At 40.6% G+C, this 25,281-nt stretch overlaps 1 protein-coding gene across 1 annotated transcript in view; it reads left to right on the top strand.

The window, feature by feature from the left end:
* The first annotated feature begins 1,847 nt into the window (after positions 1-1,847).
* Positions 1,848-25,281, top strand: part of LOC122421199 — a 334,893-nt gene continuing 311,459 nt past the window's right edge. Inside the window, exons 1-2 of the mRNA XM_043437070.1 lie at positions 1,848-2,005; positions 22,853-22,918. Of these exons, the coding sequence (XP_043293005.1) occupies positions 22,905-22,918 (14 nt within the window). The 5' untranslated portion in view covers positions 1,848-2,005; positions 22,853-22,904. The remainder of the gene's footprint in view (positions 2,006-22,852; positions 22,919-25,281) is intronic.

Raw genomic sequence — 25,281 nt, forward strand, 5'->3', positions numbered from 1 at the left:
CATTTTGGATTCCAGCATTGCCCTCCCCCTCTTTATCCACATTGTTTCTCAGAGGGCCTCGAGGCCAGTTTTAGCCATCTTCAGGCCTCCATGTTGACACCAGAATAATCTCCTTAAAGTGGGACTGTCATCATTTTCCTTACTTGTTTGTGAACCTCCAGTGAACAGGTCACCTTCCTGACCTCATCCTTGCCGTTCATCCAGTAGTACCTTCCACTCCACAGTCAAGCTCCTGGAAGGGGCCTTGAAGCACCGCGCTGCCTTTGCTGGGGCTAGTTCAGCTATTGGGCACTTCTTCCTTACCTTGTCCACCCACGAAGCCCTTCCTCATCTCTGCAACTTTAGCTCATGTCCTATTGTGTATGAGGTGGTGTGTGTTTGTTTATCTAGCACATCAGATAAAACTGCACATTTGAGAGTCCTCTCTGAACTCTATCATGACACTTCTATTATTGAATTTATTTGTGTAAGATTTGGTTTCTTCCATTATATCGATATCTTCTTGGGGCAGAAATCATGTCTCGTCCTACTTTGGACCTCCTGGGGCCAACACAGGATTTGGTATTTAGAAAGAACCAAATAAATATTTTTTTGCATAAACAAGCACAATTCATTTTCCCAATTTCCTGTCATCTACCTCAGAACAATCCTTTCAGGTACCTTAGAAAATTTTCATTGTCTCAGATTTTGCAGTAACTCAGACATCCTGTCCATAACAGTTATTAATCATAATAACTTTGAAATAATTCCTCTGTGCAAATATTCAGGGTCTCATCCATAACTAAGTGAAATATAGTCTAAAATAATCAATCATTATTTTCTAAACCAAAGACCCTGTAATTAAGGAGTCTATCAATGTGCCAACAACTTGTGGGTCTGAAAATTAATTTTTGTTTGTTAAAGGACCTTAAAGATAATGTAATAGGAGCCTATGGTGAAATGGATTAATAAATTGCTTGTCTCGTTTCACTTGTTCTTTTCTATTTAAATTCCATTTTATGGAATGGTGCAGTTATTTTTTTTTTTAATTTGACATAATGTATACTTTCCTTCAAATCCAGAGGAATCATTACTCCTGCCAGCTTCCTGTTTACTTGCATTTGACTGTAAAGTGTGTGGAAGGAGTAAATGAACGCCTGAATGCTTATGTCAGGTGATACAGATAGGTTATTTCATTTAGTTTCCTGTTGAGTTCATTCATTCAACGAATTTGTATTAAGTGCCTTCTGCATGTCACACACATTGCCATTTCTCTTTTGAGGATGGTAAAAGCCAAGACCCACAGAAGGGGTTTGAATCGACCCTGGGATTCACAATTAATGACTGGCAGCACCAGGATCTGAATGCAGGTGTGTCTCTTTCCAGGGTCTAAGTCCATTATGTCATACCTTTGGTCCCTAAGCATTTGATTCCAAGCCTCTTGGTTTACCGTTTGATATCTTTTTCTTTAGGCAGTTGAAAGAAAGCCCAGAGAAGCCACATTCTTATGAAAAGATCCATTGGACATATTAACTAAAGCATTTCCGAGCTGAAACAGGACTTGGTGAACATCTCATCCAGTCTTTTAATTTGAAAGATAAATGGACATTGACTATCCCCTACAGTCCATTCACTTATTTATTTACTCATGAAACACCTGCTATGTGAGAAACAGTGCTAAACACTTTTGTTAAAACATGAGCAGGACAGATTTGCTCCTAAGCTTTATGGAACTCAGAATTTTGCTTAAGAGTGGTAGGATGAGAAAAAGTTGAGCAGGCGTTCTCTGACACTCTCTGACACTGATGTGTCATTTTTCAGACTAACTGGAGATCCATTTTTTTTTTTTTTTTTTTGAGATCCATTTGTAGTATTAGGAAACTATACCTGTCCCAGAAATAACTGAAGAATGTAATGGAGCACCAGTTGGGAAGAATGAAAAACTTTCCGTAGAGAAGTGGAACAGAGGTAATGAACAGTTTCCCTGCTCCAAGAAATCCAGCCTGACTCACCTTCTCTGAATCAGGTACTTCCTTACACATGCCTTTTAGCACCCTGTGTTTACTTCTACTGAGGTATGCATGCCCTCCCTTGTGGATATAAAGTGAAATGTTTGTTGCCTCCACTAGACTTCCAATTTTCAAGCTCTGGAATTATATCTTGCTCATCACACATCAGGAACATAGTACCATCTCAATACTCATTTGTTGACGGAACAAATGAGTGAGTGAGCAAATGAATGAATGAAAGCATGTGGCATAAATTTTGGAGGGAAGCAAGTTTGCTTTGCCATGTTAAGTTACATAAAGTGAACATCAATGAGAATATCAACAAAAGCTGGGGATTTTATGCAAGAACTTTGATAAAAAGTGGAAGGCGGTAAATGTTAAAAGGGACAGAGAGGACTAAGTAAAAGCAAATCAACAGAATGTGGGCAGCACTGGAAAAAAATTACAGAGGAAACTTCACCGATATGCTGGCCTCCATGGCAGTGATTGTTAACAGGGTTGAATAGTTTCCTGATGGACAGGGAATTAAAAGTTTTTATCAGGAATACAGTCAGCAACCCTTGTAGGTTGTTTTACAATATTACAGTTGAGGTAATGACACAGTAAGCTGTATATAGTTCTTATCCCAATAGATTTTATCTGTTCAATCAATAAATATTTTAAATTGTTTACTGTCAGTTAAAACACTGATGTATAGCAGTTCTTAACTCTAATAGTTTATTATTTTTGATTAAACATTTATCACTGTTGCACATGCATGTGTTTAAAAGAACTTCTGCAGATACTGGTGGAGATGGGTATGTGTGTTGCCAGGACCCCAGGTCACAACTGGAGCCCAGATGGGACAAAACTAGTGAAATCACCTCCTTTTGGAATATTGCCTTTGAACAAAGCTAATACCTTGCCTGACTGCGCCAGATGTTACCATTTCTCATTTAATCTTCACATCATTTCTCCCTGAGACAGCCAGATTTATCTTCCAAAGCTCATTTGCATTTTAAAATCAAGTTTTTCTTTCTGATTATAAAAGTGAGATATGTTTACTGTAGAAAAATTTGAAAATGCAGAAAAGTTCATGACTAAGAGGAAATCACTCTTCATATGTTGCTTATATTTCTAGGATTTTCCTATGTTTAAAAAATATACCAAACCTCTCAATGTAGATCTTACTATCTTTTTATTATTTCCTATATATTTTACATATATATATATAGTATATGAACATCATTCTTCAATCACTTTGTATAATAATGATAATCAGCTGTGTATAACAATGACAATATACGTTTTTAGCATTTCCTACTTAGCTGAAAACTAACTAACCAAAACTTACTATTTCTCTAACCCCCACAGCAAGCTGTGAAATAGGTCCTTCATGTTTATTATGAAATTGTCTTCAATTTACAGATAGAAGAATTGAGGCAATGAGAGCATAAATAAGTTTCCCAAGGCCACACAGCATGTAAGGCCATGGAGCCAGAGGAAAACTAGACCACTTAGCTCAGAGCTTACATCTCAACCTCTGGGACCCACTGCCTACCACATGCAGCAGCCTGCGTTACCCCAGGGCTAAGTTAGCTAGCTTTTGTCAAGATAAATTAGTTTTTTGTAGAGGTGAAATATGAGCATAGTTTTGGGTTTTTTTTTTTTTTTGTAATAACATTCTTCTGTTACATAGGTAAAAAAATAAGCTGTTTCCTCCCTTCCCCCAAACTTTCTCAGCCTTATATCTTCTACCCCAAAACAACTGCTCTCAAATCCTTTGGTCATAATCATCAAGTATTTACATTCATATTTCTCAGTAATATGCCCAAAGTCATATTTTTTTTTCATTTTTAGATACCATCTATTACTTCCTAGCATGAAGATGGATTCAGTTCTTTTATATCCACTTCCTCTTGTTAAACATTTCATCTTCTTTTCCCTCTCTCTTTTTATTTCAAAAAAACTTTATATAATATCTCTCTCTATCCATCCATCCCTTAGTCTAATTTTTTTTTTTTTCAATTTTTGTTGAGTTGGTCAGTTTTCCCAGTAATGAATCCTCACATTTCCTAGAATTCCTAAGTCTGCTCACCAGAATTCCAGGAGCCAAAAAAAGGAAAGGAGACTTCAGGTGGAGTCAGTCTGTAGACATCTTTCAGTCTGCATTTTAGTTCAGCCGCTCAGTCGTGTCTGACCCTTTACGACCCCATGAATTGCAGCATGCCAGGCCTCCCTGTTCATCACCAACTCCCAGAGTCCACCCAAACCCATGTCTTATCAAGTCAGTGATGCCATCCAGCCATCTCATCCTCTGTCGTCCCCTTCTCCTCCCGCCCCCAGTCCCTCCCAGCATCAGGGTCTTTTCCAATGAGTCAACTCTTCGCATGAGGTGGCCAAAATATTGGAGTTTCACCTTCAATATCAGTCCTTCCAATGAACACCCAGGACTGATCTCCTTCAGGACGGACTAGTTGGATCTCCTTGCAGTCCAAGGGACTCTCAAGAGTCTTCTCCAACACCACAGTTCAAAAGCATCAATTCTTCAGCACTTAGCTTTCTTCACCGTCCAACTCTCATATCCATACATGATCACTGGAAAAACCATAGCCTTGACTAGATAGACCTTAGTTGACAAAGTAATGTCTCTGCTTTTAAATATGCTGTCCAGGTTGGTCATAACTTTCCTTCCAAGGAGTAAGTGTCTTTCAATTTCATGGCTGCAATCACCATCTGCAGTGATTTTGGAGCCCAGAAAAATAAAGTCTGCCACTGTTTCCACTGTCTTCCCGTCTATTTGCCATGAAGTGATGGGACCAGATGCCATGATCTTGGTTTTATGAATGTTGAGCTTTAAGCCAACTTTTTCACTCTCCTCCTTCACTTTCATGAAGAGGTTTTTTAGTTCCTCTTCACTCTCTGCCATAAGGGTGGTGTCATCTGCATATCTGGGGTTATTGATATTTCTCCTGGCAATCTTGATTCCAGCTTGTGCTTCTTCCAGCCCAGCGTTTCTCATGATGTACTCTGCATATAAGTTAAATAAGCAGGGTGACAATATACAGCCTTGGCGTACTCCTTTTCCTATTTGGAACCAGTCTGTTGTTCCATGTCCAGTTCTAACTGTTGCTTCCTGACCTGCATACAGGTTTCTCAAGAGACAGGTTAGGTGGTCTGGTATTCCCAACTCTTTATTTGATTTGTTGTCTTGTTTAAATCTTCATCCATACCTCATGACCTGGGGCTAGAGTTTCTGGTTCTCTTTCTCTAAGTATTACATTCACAATCTTCTACTGAAGTTGGGGAATGGTGGTGACCTTGATCCCATAGCATGGAGGAGCTGACCTCAGCATCTGAGCAATCTTATATAGTCATTTAAGAAGCCCTCTTTGAGTTCAGTCTTCTGGCTCATTCTTCCTTCAGAGATAGCTGGAGTGTCTGATTTCAGATCCTTTCTCAAAACAGAGAGTGGCCTGCCTTGGTTAGTGGCCTCAGCTGTGTCCCTTCAACAAAGTCAGTTTTGACTTACTCATCTGCTTTCTGTGTTTCATTCATTTTCTTCCTGTATTTCCTCCTTTGTTCTCCTTGTGCTTTGACTTTTGCTCTCATTTTAGTGAACTCTTTAGGGATCAGAGACAAACCAGTGTGTTCAGTCTGCCATGTAGAGTAGGATGTCCAGATAGAGACTCTTGCTGTGTTTCACCGTTGAGGAAATTAAGACATGGAGAGGTTGTAGAATGTTGACATCATAAAGTAGGCGAACTCACTTGTGAATTAGGTGCTCGTCCCAAGGAACCAGCTAACCTGGGTCCCCATTACTGCAATGTTTTCTCCAACTTCCTTAGATCTAATCAGCCAACCCCAGCCTTTATTTATTAGTCTACTCTAAACTCTATAAAGTCTAAAGAAAGATATATGTGGTTTCCAAAGCGTCATTCTCACCCCTCAAATGTGTCCTTAATTTATTTCCTTGAAATCCAAGTAAATAAAATATTGTATGTGAATGATGTAATAGCTTCAGGCCAGAGCTCCTGTGATCCTGCTACAAATCTTGTGTTGGCTGTTTCCATAAAATGTCCCTGCCCATACCTCAAAAACACACATATACCATCATTAATCTTGAAACCTATGAGTTGTATTTTCATCTCAGACTGATGGATAAATTTGGGGGTAAGTATACATAAAAGGAGGGACCCCCTGGGTGACCTTTAGCAGTTTCTTCCTCCCATGGAAATATTTTGCAAAGGTTCCTTCCTGCCTATTTTAAAGCATTGTTCTTTGAACCATAGTGGGTGCTTAAAAAATAAGTTGATGAAAAAAAAATTAAGATAATGCTGATTATCAGAGTCAAGAGGGATCATGCTGATTACTTTAGTTGCATTTATATACTCCTTGGTTAGTCTTTTCTTTCATCTTTTATCCTCAGACTTTTATTATAAAATTTTTCAAATATAGAGCAAAGTCGAAAGAATTTTACAGTCAGCATCCACATGTGTGAAAGCCGCTCAGTCGTGTCCAACTCTTTGCAACCCCATGGACTATACTATCCATGGAATTCTCCAGGCAAGAATACTGGAGTGGGTAGCTTTTCCTTTCTCCAAGGGATCTTCCCAACCCAAGGATTGGACCCAGGTCTCACACATTGCAGGTGGATTCTTTAACAGCTGAGCCACCAGGGAAGCCCCAACACATACCTACCACCTAAATTCTGCCATGTAGATTTTACTTGCTCTGTGAATCACACGTCTATCCATCTGTCTGCCCCTCTATTCATCACTGATCCATCTATTTTTTACACATTTCCAAGTGGATGGTAGACACCTGTACACTCCTCCTGATTGTTTCAGTATGCACATTACTAACTAGAGTTAATATTTATTTACCATTTTTTTCTTTAAAGGTAATAGTTTATATGCAATGAAATGCAAAAATCTGGAGTATGTATTCACTGAGATTTTGCAAATGTGTTTCCTTTTTGGTCTTTTATTTTCTCTTGTGGTCCTTGCCTTTATCTAATTCAATAGATGTTTATCAAACATGTCTTTTTTGTGCCAAACATCGACAATGACACATATTAATATGATGTATGCAAGACAGAGAAGACAGTGGCTAATTCTAACAGTGGGAATCTGGGAGAGAAGAGTTTCAGACAACATTTATCAGTGAAGAAACCCATAACAAAAACACAAGAAATTAAAAAAAAATATATTTGGAGGGCATGTGGAAATTAGTTGCTTCTTAGAGCTTGAGCCTAGTCAGTATATGCATATGTGGTAGGCAGGTGGATAAGAGGCCTAATTTTTTTGAGTCAAAAATTCAAAAATACATGTATGAAACAAATCAGAAAAAAATAGGGTGCTTTGTACTGGGCACTGAGCTCAGGAGAAAGCCTGCACTTCCTCACTTGGTCACTCCCGAAGCCAAGACGACAACTTGACAACTCAGATTTTAGTCTGTTTTATTTCATTGGTAAGCTGCTAAAATTCAGCTTTAATATATGTTTGATGGCTGGCAGACTACAAATTTGCTTCCAAAATGCCTTAATATAAATATGTTTGGGGAAAACAACTGAGTGATTATTCTAAATGTGAAAAGATCACTATGTAAAATGCTTCATTACTTAAATTGAACTATAAATGAATTTGCTGCAAGCTGGTGAAAAAGGAGAAATGTGACTTTTCAAGAAAAAACTTAAAATAGTAAGAAAAAGAAAATAAGCTCTCTTTAGTGAATTTATGACTTTGGATGTGACAGGGTACCAGCCTCATTATCACTTATTCATTGACCCAACATGCTTTGTTGACAGATCCCTAAGAGAGGCTGTGTGTATGTCCCTAAGCAAGGCAACATTTTCTCGACTATCCAGTTAATTTTCTGACCTCTCTGCCACTGTCCTCATTCAGCATCTCATTTCAGGCAGCACCCTATACCTTGCCTTCCTGCATCATAACTATCGATCCAATCTGAATGATTTGCCAAAATGCAAACCTATTCATTCATTCATTCCTTTAAAAAAAAAATCAGGGAGCATTTACCATACATCTTCTGTTCTTAAGACGTCTTACGTCTTCTGTGGTAATGACTACTATTGTGCTGCTACAAAATGTGTATAAAAGGAAAACAAACTTTTTGAAAGAAGAACTGAGTTTTTCCCGTTTTGCTCTAATCTTGAAGTCATAAGAACGTCGCCACACAGAATAGGTGATCAATGAATGTTTCTTACCTTGAGTTCTGTTATTCAATCTAATTTGATTCATAGAACGAGGTAGCTTGTTGAAGAAAGAGTTGTTTGGAGGAATGCTTTTGGATCATGAAGGGTGGATGAAACCAGAGTTGAGTCCAGGAAGTCACAGATGGAGAGAATTGAGCATAGGCAAAGAAACAGAGACAGACATGAGCCTGGTGCCTCTGAGATCTGTAAGACGGATGTCCTTTGGGCACTGCTGCAATTTATTCTACATTCTTCCTTTCTTTCCAACTGAAGTTCCAGGTTTGGGTTGTTTGTTTTTAGTTTTTATTTACTTCTGGTTGTTCTGGGTCTCCCTTGCTGCACGCAAGCTTTCTCTCGTTTCGGTGTGTGGGCTTCTCATCATGATGGCTCCTCTTGTTGCAGAGCATGGACTTAGGGTGAAAGCTTCAGCAGTTGCAGCTCATGGGCTCTAGAGCAGAGGCTCAGCAGCTGTGGCACACAGGCTAGTTGCCTTGCAGCATGTTGGGGGGATCTTCACAGACCAGGGATCAAACTCATGTCCCCTGCATTGACAGGTGGATTCTTAACTACTGGATCACCAGGGAAGTCCCCAGAGTTCCAGGTTTAACTTCATTCTTTTCTCTTCTGATACTGCAACAAGGAAAAGAGGAAGGAATTTAAGATAAACTGGCCGGTGGGAACATATACCCATCCACTCATCAATTAATCCGTACATTTTCCTCAAACTTCCATCAGATTACTTACCCATCTAGTCAGCCTTTTGTGAAGCAACCTATTCCAAGCAACCCATCCAAAAGAACAATGGAGACCTATCAGAAAGGACTGAAAATGACATCTGGCAAGAAGGTGAATTGAGAAAGGGAGAGTGAAATTAATCAGACAATAAATGTTTGGGAGAAAGAGATCAGGCCAGGCAGTAAATTAATCTACCAATATCAGTGGAAGTGTGCCTGTTGAGGAATCTGTAGGTAGCTATAACACATTCCAGATTGTCCTCCATACAGTGAGAAAGACACAAGAATTCCAGCTCTGTAAGACACCTCTGCCAACACACGGTCTTCCTACTTCTTGTCCAGGTAATACTGATTTCCAGAGACCATACTTACCTAGGAACAGAACACATCATTAAAATGGACCACCCAGACCCATCATAGGAATAATAAATCTGTTGTTCAGCTGGAAGATAGCGCTCAGGCAGTCAATCCCCTTCTAGACATTCCTTGCCTAAAGAGAACTACTTTGCTCAACTGAGGCATCCTGTTTCCAAAGTCCAGTTGACACAGAGATGTAAAGGCCCATCTCTCCATCACACCTGGGGACAACTCTGAAAGGCATCCAGGTTTTTCAGAGTTCCTTATGAAGCCGACTGAATCCTTTTTGAGACCACACAGCACCTGACTTCTCTGTCTAGCCAATTCTACTCCCTTCTCTATCCTTCCACAGTTGTTAATCCCAAGAATATTCCATAATAAATTCTTGCAACATTAATCTTCATCTCAGGCAACTAAGCCTAGAGTGAAAATGAAGTCAGACAGGCGAGTTATCCAGGGGAAGCTGAGACAGAGGCGGGTGATCTACTGAGACCCCCTAGTCCCATCCTGCCCATGCAGGAAGTGATTCTTGGTTCTCTGAGGCCCCCATAGTGGAAGCCATACTAGGAAAGAGCTTCACTTATGGCTGATTTGCAAGGAATGACCAAGGCTAGGCTGATCCTCCCACACTACTTTACCTAGTGTCTTCAGTTTACTGATGAGGAAACTCAAGACCGTAGGAAATCCACTCATCATGCAGGACAATGTATCCTGCCTTTGGTTTTATGGTCTGTCAGTGCATCTGTTCATTTCTTGTGGAGTAAGTAGGTAGGAGTGACTACCGGGATTGCAGGAATATGGGGGAGTCTGAGAACTGAGTGGCACTGAGGTCTCCCTACTTTTATCAACAGGGGATTAGCAAAGCCAGTTCTCCCTGATGTTATCTTAAGCTGAGTGATGTAGGAAGTTAGCTGTTTTTTCCACATATTTGTCATACTCTAACACACTGTGATCTGCTACCTGTTCATCCAAGTAGCCTTGCATCTGTGTATCCATCCTTCCGCTTATCGTTTTGCAAGTCATCAAGATACGAAGGTGGCCAGTGGCTTGAATTACCATCTATTTTTTTATCACATTTCCCATATGCTTTTCTCCTCACGTGTTATTAAATGTTCGTTAGGTTATTTTATATAAGTTACTGACAGATACTAACAATATAGAGACTGGACCCAGGGCTTCCAATCCAGAGGTTCTGATACCAGTAAATAAATGTATTAAACCAAAGACAGAAATAGAAATAAGTAGTTTAAAAGAGGAGGGTTTGATTTTTTAAAAGTAGTGCAATTTTTTATATACAGATGGAGGTAGAAGGTGGGACATATTGTAAGTCATTATTACTTTTGGGATTAAAAATTGTAAACTTCATTCAGCATCCAGTGTAAGCCAACAATTATTACTGAAGATTCTGAAAATGTAATGGTGCTGTGAAATATTAAATAGAGAAAGGGAAGATTGGGGGTGAAAAGTCAGCTAAGGAGACTGTCAGAATGTTTAGAACAGAAGCCATGGCAAACTGCAGAGAAAATGGAAAGGGGAGAATGAATATTAAAGGCTGTTGAAATACTGAATTTAAAGGAGGTGGAGTGGTTAAGTGAGAAGACTCTGGGTTTTGATGTCTGGCAGGTAGGGGGTTTATGACATAGGTCTATTACTTTTGTTTTGGTATAAATTTAACATCTAAATCACATTTTCCTTAAGGGAATGGGCACATATGACCTAATTCATATGTGGGTTCTGGTACTCTGCAAGTTCTAATTCTGAAACTATGGTTTGGAAGGGGAAGTGGTGGAACCACTTCCAGCTTGCTGCCTTAGTTGATTGGGTTTGTGAAGGTGGCTTTTCCTGAAATGAGGGGACTAAGAAGACCAGTGTGTTAGCTCAGGCTGCCCTAATAAAATACCAACACAGTCTTCAACAGCAGATTTTGATTTCTCATGATTCTGGAGGCAAGGCAGTTCTAGATCGAGGTGCTTACAAGATGCAGTTCTTGGTGAGTTCCCTCTTCCTGGTTTGAAGGTGCTGCTTCCTTAATGTGTCCTTCCTCCCATGGCAGAGAGAGAGAGAGCTCGGGTCTGTCTTCCTCTTTGTAAATGACACTCATCAATCACATCATGGGGACCCCACCACCCTCATGACCTCATCTAAACCTGATCACTTCCTGGAGGCCCCACCCCTAAATACCACCACATTGAGGGTTAGAGCTTCAACTGATGAATTACAGGGGGCACAGACATTCAGTTCATAACAGTCAGGACTGAGAAATTGCAATTCAGCTTCAGATAGATTGGTTTAGAGTTGCTCTCACACTACCCGGATGGAGATTGGGTACGGGTGTGTGGATTAGAGAGGCAACATCTGACTAATGAGACAGATTTAGAAGATGCTCCAAAGAGATAAATGGAACCATGAGAATTGACACCAAGTGTAGAGAGGCAGAATAAAAAGATATGTGTCCCAAATACTGAATGTTGTGAGACAATAAATATAGTTTGGGAAGCTGGATGGGAAGGTGCAAGAAAGGAATATAATGCGTCTTCAGGGATACATTAATAGAACTGACAACATGAATCATGAAGAAACGCACAGGTCAGAGAAAGGATGTATAAAAAGAATGATGTGTAAATGTGTGTGGGAGTATAGAGGTGTGGGGCTACATACTGCATTTCCAAGAACGATCTCACATGGAACACCAGTCCCATGAATTCACTCCCTGAAAGTAAGGTTATATGGAAAGATACTTAGGAGATTGTTTCAAGCTCTGACAGATTCTTAGAGGTTCATAAAGTAAATCACTTCATTAAAGACTCTCAGAAATTGAGCAGTAAAGCAAGTCGTTTTGCTCAGCATTTCAGAAATGTTTTTAAATAATAGTCTCAGTTGACATTTTCCTACTCAAATATCTTTAATCAAATTAGTGTTCTTCAGGACAGAGTTTGGTGAATATTCACCACATGATCAAACCTCTCTAAGAGACTGAGAAGAGACCAAAGCATTGGCAGAGACATCAAGGAAAACAATTAGAATGAATTGGTAGGAAGTTCAAGGAGATCGTGAGTGATAGAATTAATGAAAGAGAAGCATGAGAGGCAAATATAGGCTTTTTTTATTAGAGGAAAAAAAGGGGGATCATTTGTAGACATACTGTGCTAAAGTGAACTTTTTTGTTTTTACTTTTTACTTTGAAGTAATCATTGACTAACAGGAAGATTGTTTGGGAAGTTCCCATGTTTTCCCCAGTGATGACATCTGTAACTATATAAAATAGTGATATTAGGAAATTGTCATTGGTACAAGCCACAGGGCTTATTCAGGTTGTGCTAATTATATGCACTCATTTGTATTAATATCTGTTGTTGTTATTTAGTCTTTAAGTTGTGTCCAACTCTTTGGGACCCCATAGACTATAGAGCAGCAGGCTCTCATTTGTATTAATATCTGTTGTTATTTAGTCTTTAAGTTGTGTCCAACTCTTTGGGACCCCATAGACTATAGAGCAGCAGGCTGCTCTGTCCAAGGGATTCTCCAGGCAAGAATACTGGAGTAGGTTGCCGTTTCCTTCTCTAGGGGGTTCCCGAGATCAAACCCCTGTCTGCTGCATGGCAGGTGGTTGCTTTACCACTGAGCCACCGGGGAATCTGCCATGTGTTTATAGTTCTATACAGTTTTGTCACATGTTAATTTTATTACCACCACCACAATTAAATCAAGATGCAGAATTGTCCCATCATCACAAGGCTTCTTTTCATTATTCCATTGTGACCACACCCACCAATTCTCCACCACAGTAAGGTCTGGCAACTACTGTCTGCTCTCTCTCTCTCCAATTTGATTATTTCAAGAACAATATATAAATGGAATTGTACAGTATTTGATGTTTTGAGATTGTCTTATTTTCATTCAGCATAATTACCTTGAGATCCATTCAGTTGGGTGTGTATCAATAGTTCATGTCTTTTTCATTGCTGCATAGTATGTAATGGTATAGATGTACCACAGGTAGCTTACCAGTTCACCTGTTGAAGAATATTTGAGTTGTTTAGAAGTTTTGCCTATAGTGAATAAAGCTTCTGTGAACACTTACGTACAGGTTTATGTGTGAACATCAGTTTTCTTTTCCTTAAGATAAATACCAGAGTGCAATTGCTGGGTTACATGATAGTTGCATATTCAGTTTTATAGGAAACTGCCAAGCTCTTGTCCAGAGTGGTGATACTATTTTGCATTCCCATCAGAAATGTATGAGTGGTTCAGTTGCTCTTCATTGTTGCCAGTATTTGGTGTCGTCTCTACTTTTTATTTGTTTTTTTGATAGACATGTAATGATATTGTGGTTTTAATTTGCATTTCCATAATAGCTAATGATGTTGAGCATCTTTTTATGTATGTATTTGCCATGAATATATCCTCTTTGGTGAAATATCTTTCCATGTCTTTTGTACATTTTCTAACTGAATACTTTGTTGTTGTTGTTTTCTCATGAGTATCACGCCTTCTTTTTATATTCTACTAATAGAAATTAATCCTTTGCCAGATATGTGGTTTGCAAATATTTTCTCCCGGTCTGTAGCTCCTCTTTTCTTCCTTCTATCAGGGTTTTCATTGGGCAAATTTAGAAAATCTTGATGAAGTCCAATTTATTTTATTTTCCTTTTGTGGTTCATGCTTTTAATGTCAAGTCTAAAGTTGTTTTGCCTAGCCCTTGATCCTGATGATTTTATCCTGTCTTTATTTTTTTCTACAAATTTTATAGTTTTAAATATTTAAGTTTGCAAGTTATTTTGAGTTAATTTTTGTGTAAGTTTTGAGTTCAGTTTTAGGTCAAGTTTCCTTTTATTTTGCCTATGGATGTCCAGTTGCTCCAGAACCATTTTTTTGAAAAGGCTCTCCTTTTGTGTCTTTGTCAAAAATCAGTTGGGTGTATTTACATGGGTCTATATCTAGGTTCTCTATTCTGTCCATTGCTCTGTGTCTTTCCCTCTGCCAATACCACACTGTCTCAGTTACTGAATCTGTATAGTAACCCTTAACATCAGATAGAGTGACTCCTTTGTTCTTCTTTTTCAAAACATTTTACTTGTTCTCATCCTTTGCTTTTTTCATATAAACATTAGAATAAGAGTGTCTCTGTCTACAAAGAAATCGTGCTGGGATTTTGATAGGAATTTCGTAAGCAGGACTTAGGGATAAATTTGGAGAGCATTGACCTCGTTGCTGTGTTGACTCTTCAAGGGAATACTTTTCAATATTGTGTTTTGAATAGGGAATTTTCAGCAGTTTCAGGGTAAGGAATTAAGGGGTAATGCATCATGTTGAAGTGAAGTCATTGAGGAAAAAGAGAGTTGAGGATCAGGGCTCAGATAATAGGGCTTGACTACAAACCACAGATCTCCAAACCAACATAAACTGGAGGAAAGAGAACCCCAGAGAGTTCTTCAGTGATGAGCAGTGAGAAAGAGGAAGCCACACCCCTAACCTTAAATCTAGTTCTCTAGATCAAAGGGTGATATAAATCCATCTGGAAGACTGCATTCAGTTTTCACCTCCAGCCCAGCAAGAAGAGGAGATGAGGATTACTCTGGGGACCCAGGTGAGCCAGGCTCTGCAATACAGAAGCAGCATCTCTGAGAGAGAGAATGTTGCAGAGGAAGAGAGGAAGCCACAGGGAGGCCTCCTAATGGAGGAGTGAAAGCTTTGGGTATAGCCTCAGGACCTGCTCTGTACGCCTTCTCTTCTGGGATTCTGTCTGAAGCCCTTCCTCTCTTTTGCAGGTTAGCACCATCTGTCCAGCTGGGTCTGGATCGCTCCAGCCGTCTGTCTTTCCTCCCCAAGTTGATCTACACCCAGTGCTGAGTGATCAAGTGTCTAGCATGACCTCTCCTCAGTCTTGTACACGTTTTTCCTATGTAACAGTTTCCATCTATACTAACCCAGTCCTGCCCTACACAAGCTGCTTGGCTTGTTGTCTAAATTACTGATAGCTGGATAAGAATACATTCGTTCATTAGAGTAATGTGCTGAAGAGTTGTGCCCATCGTGGCTGAAATAGGGAGATACTGACGCAACATACAACGGGCCCTCTGTAGCCACAGGTTCTGCATTAGCAGATTCAACCAACTGAAGATCAAAACTTCCAGAAATCTCCAAAGAGTAGAACTTGAATTTTCCATACACAGGCAACTATTATCATAGCATTTACATTGTATTTATGGCTATTTACATGGTACTTTCATTGTATTAGGTATTATGAGTAACCTAGAGATGATTTAAAGGATACATGACTGTGTGTCTAGGTTATTTGATATTTTATATAAGGGATTTAAGCATCTGCAGATTCATGGTGCAGGGGGGTGGGGGGCGGTCCTGGAAACAATCGCCTGCAGATACCCAGGGACAAACTTTTTGGTGAAAATACATACTTTTATTGTTTTGTTGTTTGTTTTTTCATTTATACCCTCTGCTCTATTTATATGTGAGTCAAAACCCTCATGAATTTAAAAGATGCTTGCTCTTTGGGAGGAAAGCTGTGACAAACCTAGACAGTGTATTAAAAAGCAGCGATACCACTTTGCCAACAAAGGTTCATCTAGTCAAAGCTATGGTTTTTCCAGTAGTCATGTATGGATGTGAGAGGTGAACCATAAAAAAGACTGAGCACCAAAGAATTGATGCTTTCAAACTGGTGTTAGAGAAGACTCTTGAGAGTCCCTTGGACAGCAAGGAGATCAAACCAGTCAATCCTAAAGGAAATCAGTCCTGAATATTCATTGGAAGGGCTGATGCTGAAGCTAAAGCTCTATTACTTTGGCCAACTGATGCAAAGCGCTGACTCATTGGAAAAGACCCTGATGCTGGGAAAGATTGAGCAAGAGGAAAAGGGGGAGACAGGGGATGAGATGGTTGGGTAGCATCACCAACTCAATGGACATGAATTTGAGCAATCTCCAGGAGATAGTGAAAAACAAGGAAGTCTGGCAGTCCATGGGGTCCATGGGGTTGCAAAAAGTCGGTCCCAACTATGTGACTGCACAAGAAAAAAATGCAACATCACATAGTTGGAATGTATCCAGTAGATCACCTTTTGATTTGGTGAAAAGTTGCAGCTCCTGACAGTAAGCTTGGGGCCTTTTGCTTTACACCAAATAAAAATTACTTAGAAGCAAGTCCTGAAATCCTCAAAAAGGACCAGTGGGGAAAGAAATAGGAGCAGCGCTGGAAGGATTTTCCACTTCTGCCAGTCATCCCAAAAGCCCACCCCCCTCAGCCACTGAGGGACCATAGGCATCCTTGACTTGGGTCTCCCCTGTCCTCTGCTCCCTCCCAGCCTTACCCCTGTCCCCGTGTTCTTCCCTCAGAGCACCTCTCACAGGGCAGGGTCACAGACTGTGGCTTTCAGACCTTAGTCTCCAAAGAGCTTCCAAAGCAGCTGGAAGATCTCATGTGGATGGTGAATGTTCACACTGAAACCCACGAGGGAAAAAAAAAATAAATAAAATAAAAACATGGGAGAAAAAGGGTCAGTAAAAATAAACATCTTGCCTGGAGGACATCCCACAGCTGTGTGCTCATGCAGCACAGTGCCAAGAGTTGGGAGCTTCCAAAATGTGTAGTTCTGGGTAGGAAGGAGAAAAGTCAACCTCTACCCATGTGTCCCCACCCCTGCACAGTGGCCACAACCCAGAAGTCAGAGAGGACTTCCCTTAGCATTGAGATTTGTCGAAGGAACTCCTTACAAAGATGGGACGTCACTAAAGCAAGTCTGTGGTTTGGCCATGGGAAGCCGGAATTGGACAACGTGATGGGCTTTTAGGTCAGGAAGGTGTGTATCCGAATTATGGTTCTACTACAACTTACTGATGACTGTCATCAAATCACATGACCTCTTAAATCCTCAATATCCTAGTCTCTGAAATGGGGTGTCATAAAGCTTACCGTGATGTTATCTTGACAAGATGAGAGATTCTGAATGTGAAGAACATGGTCGAATCTGTCCCATACCAGACCCAGATGATGATCTTGTCATAGTTCAGTCCCCAAGGTTCAGTCATCTCTTGCCACTTTATATCACGTAAATGTTCACAGAAGAGGAGGCTTATTTCCAATGGATGTTTATAGGCATTATTAACCAAGACAGAGGGAGGGACACCTGGTATCTGGCAGGAAACCAGATAAAAATACTTGCCATTTAAAGTTTGCAAATAAATCTCTGTAGGATAATAACAATGATAATAATAATTATGTTGTTGTCAGTAGCAAGGTGCTACACTTCACAATACTTGTCATACTGCCCAGAGCTTTCATTTTCAAAGAGAGATTATCAGAATAGATTTGCCAATAGTGATTATAATGTACTTAGAAACAAGCCAGCTCCTGCCTCAGTGATTCCATCGATGGCTCCCTAGAATGTATCTTTGTACTTCCCCTTGAAAAGATGGATGGCATCCAAGGATGACAAACACAGCCAGGGCACACCTTCAGCCCTACCCATCCTAATGTGGGGACAATTTGCAGTCTTGGCATTACTCTGGAAATAAAGATTCCCCCACCATAAAAGGGGGAATAAGTTGAGCTCTGACATTCAGGAATCGTTAAGAAGAATCTTAAATCTTAGAAGAGGTGAAATTTAAGAGAACTAGGAAAGCTAGGTACAAGAACTGCCAGACTAAGGGTTTCCCACATGGCGCTAGTGGTAAAGAACCCGTTTGCCAATGCAGGAGACATGAGAGACTCAGGTTGGACCCCAGGGAAGATCCCTGGAGGAGGGCATGGCAACCCACTTCAGTATTCTTGCCTGGAAAATCCCATGGACAGAGGAGCTTCGCAGTCTACAGTCCTCGGGGTCGCAAAGAACTGGACACGACGGAGCGACTGAGCACTGCCAGACTGAACGGCCTCAGAGGTGGGAAGCAGTGGGGAATTATGACTGGCAGCTAGGGACCCCAAGTGAGATTCATAGGGATGTGGTTCTAATAAACCAGTCCTCTAGGGGTGAGTCATTTTGGAAGGTCTTTACCCCAGACGTTGAGGCTCAGAGAGTAACACTGGGAGCCTGCTATTGGACCCAGAGCATAAATTGAAATGTCTCCTCTCACGTCTCTATTTTCTAACTAGGGTTTAAAGGTGTCAGCCTTTTAGGCAATGAGAACAAACACGATGAGCTCAGGTAGGGATGCAGAGACATCCCTTGTGGATCTGCTACTTCCTTCAAAGGTTAAACGAAATTGACAATTTAACACACATTCTTCAAGACCTACAATACAGTCTAAAACTTAAGAACTATCTAAGGCATTGAAATTCCTGGGGTTATCTTGATTCTACACTCCCTGGGTGATGTTGGGCAAATAACCTCTTCTTCCTATATCAAATTCCTCAGCAGTAATATGGGCTAATACTGCAACCCCTAAATGATTTTGTGAAGATTCAATGAATGAAGTAATCCAGACAAGGAACAAGGAGGCATTCAATAAATTACATAGACAAAAGGGCTCTCTTCCCATGTAAGTATGTAGATGACTCCATTTTTAAAACCACTTCAGGGACTTCCCTTGTTGTCCAGTGTCTAAGACTTTGTGCTCCAAGTCAGGGGAGCTCCAGATCCCTGTGCTCCAGATCTGTGCTCCAGATCCCTGGTCTGGGAACTAGATCCCACATGCCACAACTAAAGATTCCTTATGTCACAGTGAAGATTGAAGATCCCGTGTGCTGCAACTAAGACCCGGTGCAGCCAACTAAATAAATATTAAGAAAATAAATTCTCAGGCCTCAAAATTAAAAAAAATAAAATCACCTCATAATATTATATTTTATGGAGGGAGCATGGTTATTGATTCAGTCTTATAATAATGGATATTACTATAGCTTCCGTTTTTGTCTTTCCAAACAGTGCTAAAATAAATCACTCATGTACTCATATCCTTATACCTTTAAGAAAATAATTCTGATTAATTCCTCAAAGTGTAGCACACTTATTATTTATTATCCATTTGTCCTCCAATGGCTTTTGAGTCTTAGTAGTTGAGTGAAAGTTGTCTAAGTGAGGAAAGATGTGTTTGTGAGAGGAAGGACTGCCTTGAAGAAAATTTTCTAGATCCTAGAAGCAGTGCATGTAAAATTTACATGAAGAACTGCATGAGTTAAGGAAGGCTTCAGTCTCTGTCTGAACCCTAGAATGGGGAATATGAGGCAGGCAGGGTTGATGACCAGGAAGTAGATGAAGAGCGAATCTACACTTCATTCACTCTCAGGCGCTAATGACTCGTAAGCTCTTAAAGAGTCATGTACTACCAAGTGACAGAGCTTCTAAATAGAGCAGCAGCTGTCCACTAGAGAAGGGTTTCCCGAGGCGTGAAATGCAAACCACAGGTGACTGTCCATGGTAGTATGAACACACAACGATAAATATTGTTCTTGTTTAGTCATTAAGTTACGTCTGATTCTTTTGCAACTCCATGGTCTTTAGCCTTCCAGGCTCCTCTGTCCATGGGATTTTCTAGGCAAAAGTACTGGAGTGGGTTGCCATTTCCTTCTCCAGGGGATCTTCCCCACCCAGGGATAGAACCTGGGTCTCCTGAGTCTCCTGCATTGGCAGACATATTCTTCACCTCTGAGCCATCAGGGAAGCCCAGTAGTAAATACTACAAAGTGTAAATGTATCTTTTTCAGTAGTCAGTCAGTCCACGCAGTGACTTTATTGGTAATTTATCTTTGCGTATGTGCTCAGTCGCTTCAGTTGTATCAGACTCTTTGCAACCCTAAAGGGCCTGTAGCCCACCAGGCTCCTCTGTCCATGGGATTCTCCAGGCAAGAATACTGGAGTGGGTTGCTGCGCCTTCCTCCAGGGGACCTTCCCAATCCAGGGATCGAACCCGTGTCTCTTATGTCTCCTACATTGGCAGGCAGGTTCTTTACCACTAATGCCACTTGGGAAGCCCAATTTATCTTTAACATCTATTAAAACTTGCTAATCTCCTGTTTCACAACTGTCACCACCAAAGAGTAGGCATTGGGCTGAGAGTCTACAGGGAGAACTGTTTCCAGCACTATTTTATTTTCATTGTATTTATTTGTACATAACCTCTACTTATGACAGTTGATATTGTTTTTCCATATATGAGAAAGGCATACATGTTCTTTTCAAGTAGATTAAATATGTAAGTTCATTCAAAACATGGAATTTGGAGAAACATCCAGCTAGACCGAGAGGAATGTGGGAAATAGGTTTTGCTTAATTTCTCCTGCATCAGCCAACCCTGATGATTGCTGTTATAGTAGCCAACTCTTTGCCTTGGTCGTCTTCAAATGATTTCAAAATTTAAATCAACTTAAAGCACGTATGATTCTTGAGTTGGGGCGTGGAGTTCATCACATGAAAGTGGTTTTCCTCTATCCGTCTCTCACCAACATTCTCACGACAGTGACCACAGTCTCCAAAGAATTTAGCCCGAGTTCTGGCCATTTATTTTAAAAGTCATTGCTGGACTAGGGAGAAAAAAAAACAAACTAGAAATGTTTTAATCATTAGTATCTTATAAATCCAATTTGGGGATTAGTTTACCATATTCAGAGTGTTTCACTCAGCCTCAATAAAAAGGTTTAAAAATTCAAGTTTGTACCTGCCCTTTGAAGCATAAACCCAAGAATAGTTTTATAGCAACTACAGCACACTTCCAGAACAAACATGTGGCAGATGCTTGGAATTTGGAGATCAAATCCAAAATTTCAGAAGCACATCTTTTTCTGTATTTCAGGAAGGAGGGAGTAATCCCAGAATTGGCCTGATTTGACTGGTTAGTTTTTTTTTTTTTTTTTTCCCTGAATCCCATAAATGTAACTGCATATTTGGGAATTTTATGCCCCACATAATATTTATAGGTTATCTATGATTCCTTGAGATTTTGGATAGTTATAGCTCTACACTAGGCTTTCCAAGATTTTTTTTTTTTCTTTTAAGTGCCAAAGAGGCTGACATCTATCCTGGGAAACTGGTGGGGACTGGATATTTTTCAGGTCACAAGTTAAAAGATTCCTAATACTCACAGACATTCTATGTCTAGGAATGTTTGTTAATTTGAGCCCCTTTCTCTCTCCATGTTTATCTTTAATCTCCCAACCAGCTGTCTCCCATAAAAAGATATTTCTGTTTTTAGTTACAAATCTGTTTAGAGATAAAACTCACTCATAAATACACAACCACATGCAAAGATTTTTTTTTTTTTCTGCTGACAGTACAGGACTAACTCCAGATGAAAAATATTAAGTTTGTTTAGAAATAGAAAATACATTCTCCTTCCCTTGATGGGGGCCCATGTTTTATGGATGTTCAAAATCTCTTCATGTCTCTGTGTGAATCTCTCTTATAGGCTGGGCTTCTCTATTGGTTCCAAAACCAATGCAGGAGAGGCAGGTTCAATCCCTGGGTCAGGAAAGATTCTCTGAAGAAGGAAATGGCAACCAACTCCAGTATTCTTGCCTGGGAAATCCCATGGACAGAGGAACCTGGCGGACTACTGTCCATAGGGCCATAACAGAGTCAGGATGTGATTTTTGTGACTAAAAAACAACAAAGGTCTCTTAGTGTCTGTGTGCGAGCCTCTCTTGGAGAGTACAATCTTCTGTTACCTTAGTGATGAGGACTTTCAAATAGTCAGAATCGTTGGGTGCCTTCCTAATCGAAGAATTAACTCCTTGCAAAGGAAAATTTTGGTTGCCTACGGAAAAGAAAACAAACTAAGTCTGTGAATTGCTGCAAATATGATCACTATTACCTGAAAGACTGACTCCATGTCCTATTGTTATTTGCTTGTGGCTCACTCTCTCTGGGAAACTGATGAGATCTTGTATTTTCTTTCTTCTTTTGCCCTTACTTTCAAAACCAAGTACTGTGTCTGCCACATAGTATTTGATCAGTGCTCAAGTGTATTGTTTGCTGCTAATTGAATTGTTATCTTGTTATATAATAAATTGTGCAAAAAGAACAACATTTAGACATGGCTTCTTTCTCAGTGACTTACTTAGCGCTTAGGATTCCATCTTTCCCACATGTGTGTGTGTTAGTCACTCAGTTGTGTCCAACTGTTTGTGACCCCATGGACTGTAGCCCGCCAGGCTCCTTTGTCCGTGGGATTCTCCAGGCAAGAATACTGGAGTGAGTTGCTATTTCCTACTCCAGCGGATCTTCCCAACCCAGGGATTGAAACCAACATCTCCTGTGTCTCCTGCACTGGCAGACGGATTCTTTACCTCTGAGCCACCTACGAAGCCCATCTGTCCCACCTGCTCACCACCCTTAAACATAGTTTAAAAGGGAGCACATTCCAATTCTGTTTCCGGATTGGTTGTCATTGTCTGAGCAGACCTGTCATAACCACACCCTGCTTCCTGTTGAGGCTCATTCAGTAACAGCTGATACAGTTTATTACTACCACACACTGAACAGTGTTAGATGAAACACATCATTGGCTATATTTCATCAACCATGTAAAGTAGCTGCTCCCACCTCCGTTTTACAGACAAGAGAGTTGAGATTCAGGGAACTCAGATTACTCATGTTCATAAGACAGACTCTTAAGTTTATTTGCTTACAGATCATCAGATACTCCATCGCATGAGGCTGCATCCTCTAAACAGAAGCATGGAATGAACAGCTTCGGGTGAGCCCTTCTGAATATCAAATGGTGTGGTTGTCATTCTGCCCATTCTCTCATTCTGGCTCTGATGAGGTCAGTACTAATTATCCTGGTTAGAGTTAAGGTAATGATGGCTGAGCCCGGAGGAGGGCATGGCAACCCACTCCAGTATTCTTGCCTGGAGCATCCCCATGGACAGAGGAGCCTGGCGAGCTATAGTCCATGGGGTCACAAAGAGTCAGACATGACTGAGAGACTAGGCAAAGCACAGCACAGTGAATGCTGAAACGACTTACATAAATTATCTAAAAATAGAGAGCCTACCCATGGATGCCTGTTGCAGAGAACTCAGCATTTTGAGAAATGTTGTCTTGGGTTGAATTTTCAATGAACTATCCCAGGCCCACTTTCATCTGCCTCCTGTTTACGGAATTATTTCATCAAGTACAAGTTCTCATCCTAGAATTCAAAGGTGCAGTATGTCTTGAACCATTAACCCTGTTAAGTATTTGCATGTGGATCTTCATGCTGCAGATTCAGATCACCAGCTTCCTTCCAAAAATAGAGCCGCTGCTTGCTGACCATAAGGCCACCTTGGACAGGATTGTGGTTCCAACAGAGATCGCTCATTTCCCCTGTGTTTCAATAAGGTTCTGTCTTCCAGTCTGCTAATCTTACAAATGGCAAAACCAGAACCTGCAGGGGAAGGCATTTGTTTAGAGCTTCCCCCATGATAACCTCTTTATCCACTCAGACAGGTTAATTAAGGCAGCAAACTGAAAACTTGCTCTTTTTCCCATTTCTTCCTACATCCAGTTGATTTTTCCTTAGAATCACCTCCTCAGTTTAATGATTATTATCTGTCTTCACTGTACTTTCTCTTTGTGAATGTGTGTGTGTTCATGCATGGTTAGGAGGTGGTTAAGCTATTCATATACGGTTTGTGTGTGTGTGAAAATTAGAAGTATGGATCATTTCAACAACTCCATAGCTGGTGTTTTGTTTTCTTATATATACATTATCTTCTTTCCGTCCTTCACAAAGCCAGCCAGAATGAGAGTGACATTTCATAATCTGATTGCACCCACAGCTCCGTGTCTAACCTCCGTGTGTTGATTTTTTTGTGGCTTATGAAAGTAAGAAGAACTCTGGAACAAGAGGGACCTTTTAATGACTCTTCCAAACATCCCTGTCTGCCGTTACTCTCCATCACCAGCCCATGAACCTGAATGGTCCAGCTACACTGGGTTTCCAAAGGCTCTCTACCAACTCCAGGTCATTTGGTTGTCTCTGCAATTTTGCTATTCCCTCTCCTTGGATACCCTTTTATGGGCAGAGTCAGGTCCAAACTATGTCTCCTGATGCCAAGTGAGTGCTGCTTGACTATGGTGTTCCAGGCAGTATTAAAAATGAAAGATTCTGTTAAGAAATGTTCTGTGTGCTAATCAGAGTTTGGGGGCAGCCCAAGCCCATTTGCCATTTCCAGAGTTAGATGCTGCAAGTGAAAAATGAGCTGACAAACTTAAAACTCTTTGCAGAAACCTCCAGGGAGAGGATCTGGCAGCTGAGCATGCCAGGTTAATACCTGAGTTACAAAGTGCTCAGGAGCACCCTTGGCTGCAGGACTCAGATGTGAACAAAGGCCTCTGAGGGTAGTTCTGGGGCCCCTTGTCCTGCCGCCACCTGGTTGAGAGCAGCCTGATTCTTCCAGGCTTCGTCATCCACTGGGCCCTGGGGAGTCACTTTTTTCTATTTTAGTGTTTTAAAAAAAGCATCCACTCGGTCTTTCTCAAGGCCTTAGAGGGAACGAGAATAAAGGCTGATGGCCCAGCTTAGCCTGACCTCAAATCTGCTTTGCTTTACAAATGAAAATTCCTGTGACATCACTTTGTGGTGATGGGTTTCTTAAAATAATAGCTGATTAAAATCATGAGTCATAGAAGACCAGAAAAGAAAAAGCCCTAGCATTTATTTATACTTCATTAGAAGACAAAAAAAAAAGTAGCATTTATTATACCTTGTAAGCTGGGTACTTTACATACGTTATCTTATTTATCCCTAATCTTTTAAAAATACATTTAACATTTTCAGTGGAGGAAGCCGGTGGTTAGAGAAGGTTTACATAATTGACTCTGGGATATATAGCTGGCCATCGTCACAGGCAGAGTTTGAACCAGGGTTGCTCCAAGTTCAGCTCGCATGGTTCCCACTGCACAGATCTTTGTGCCTCCACTGAAGTTTCCTGTAGCAAACTTGGAGCCTGAAAGCTTTAGGCTTGCAGATCAGAGGCCAGAATATGAGTATTTAAATAACCATAGATGTGACCCTGGCTATCCCAGGAAGCCCGGCAGCTTGTCCAGGGCTAGGTGCCTCATCTGGGTAGGCTT

Source organism: Cervus canadensis, chromosome 18 (assembly GCF_019320065.1).
Source record: "Cervus canadensis isolate Bull #8, Minnesota chromosome 18, ASM1932006v1, whole genome shotgun sequence".
Lineage (NCBI taxonomy): Eukaryota > Metazoa > Chordata > Mammalia > Artiodactyla > Cervidae > Cervus > Cervus canadensis.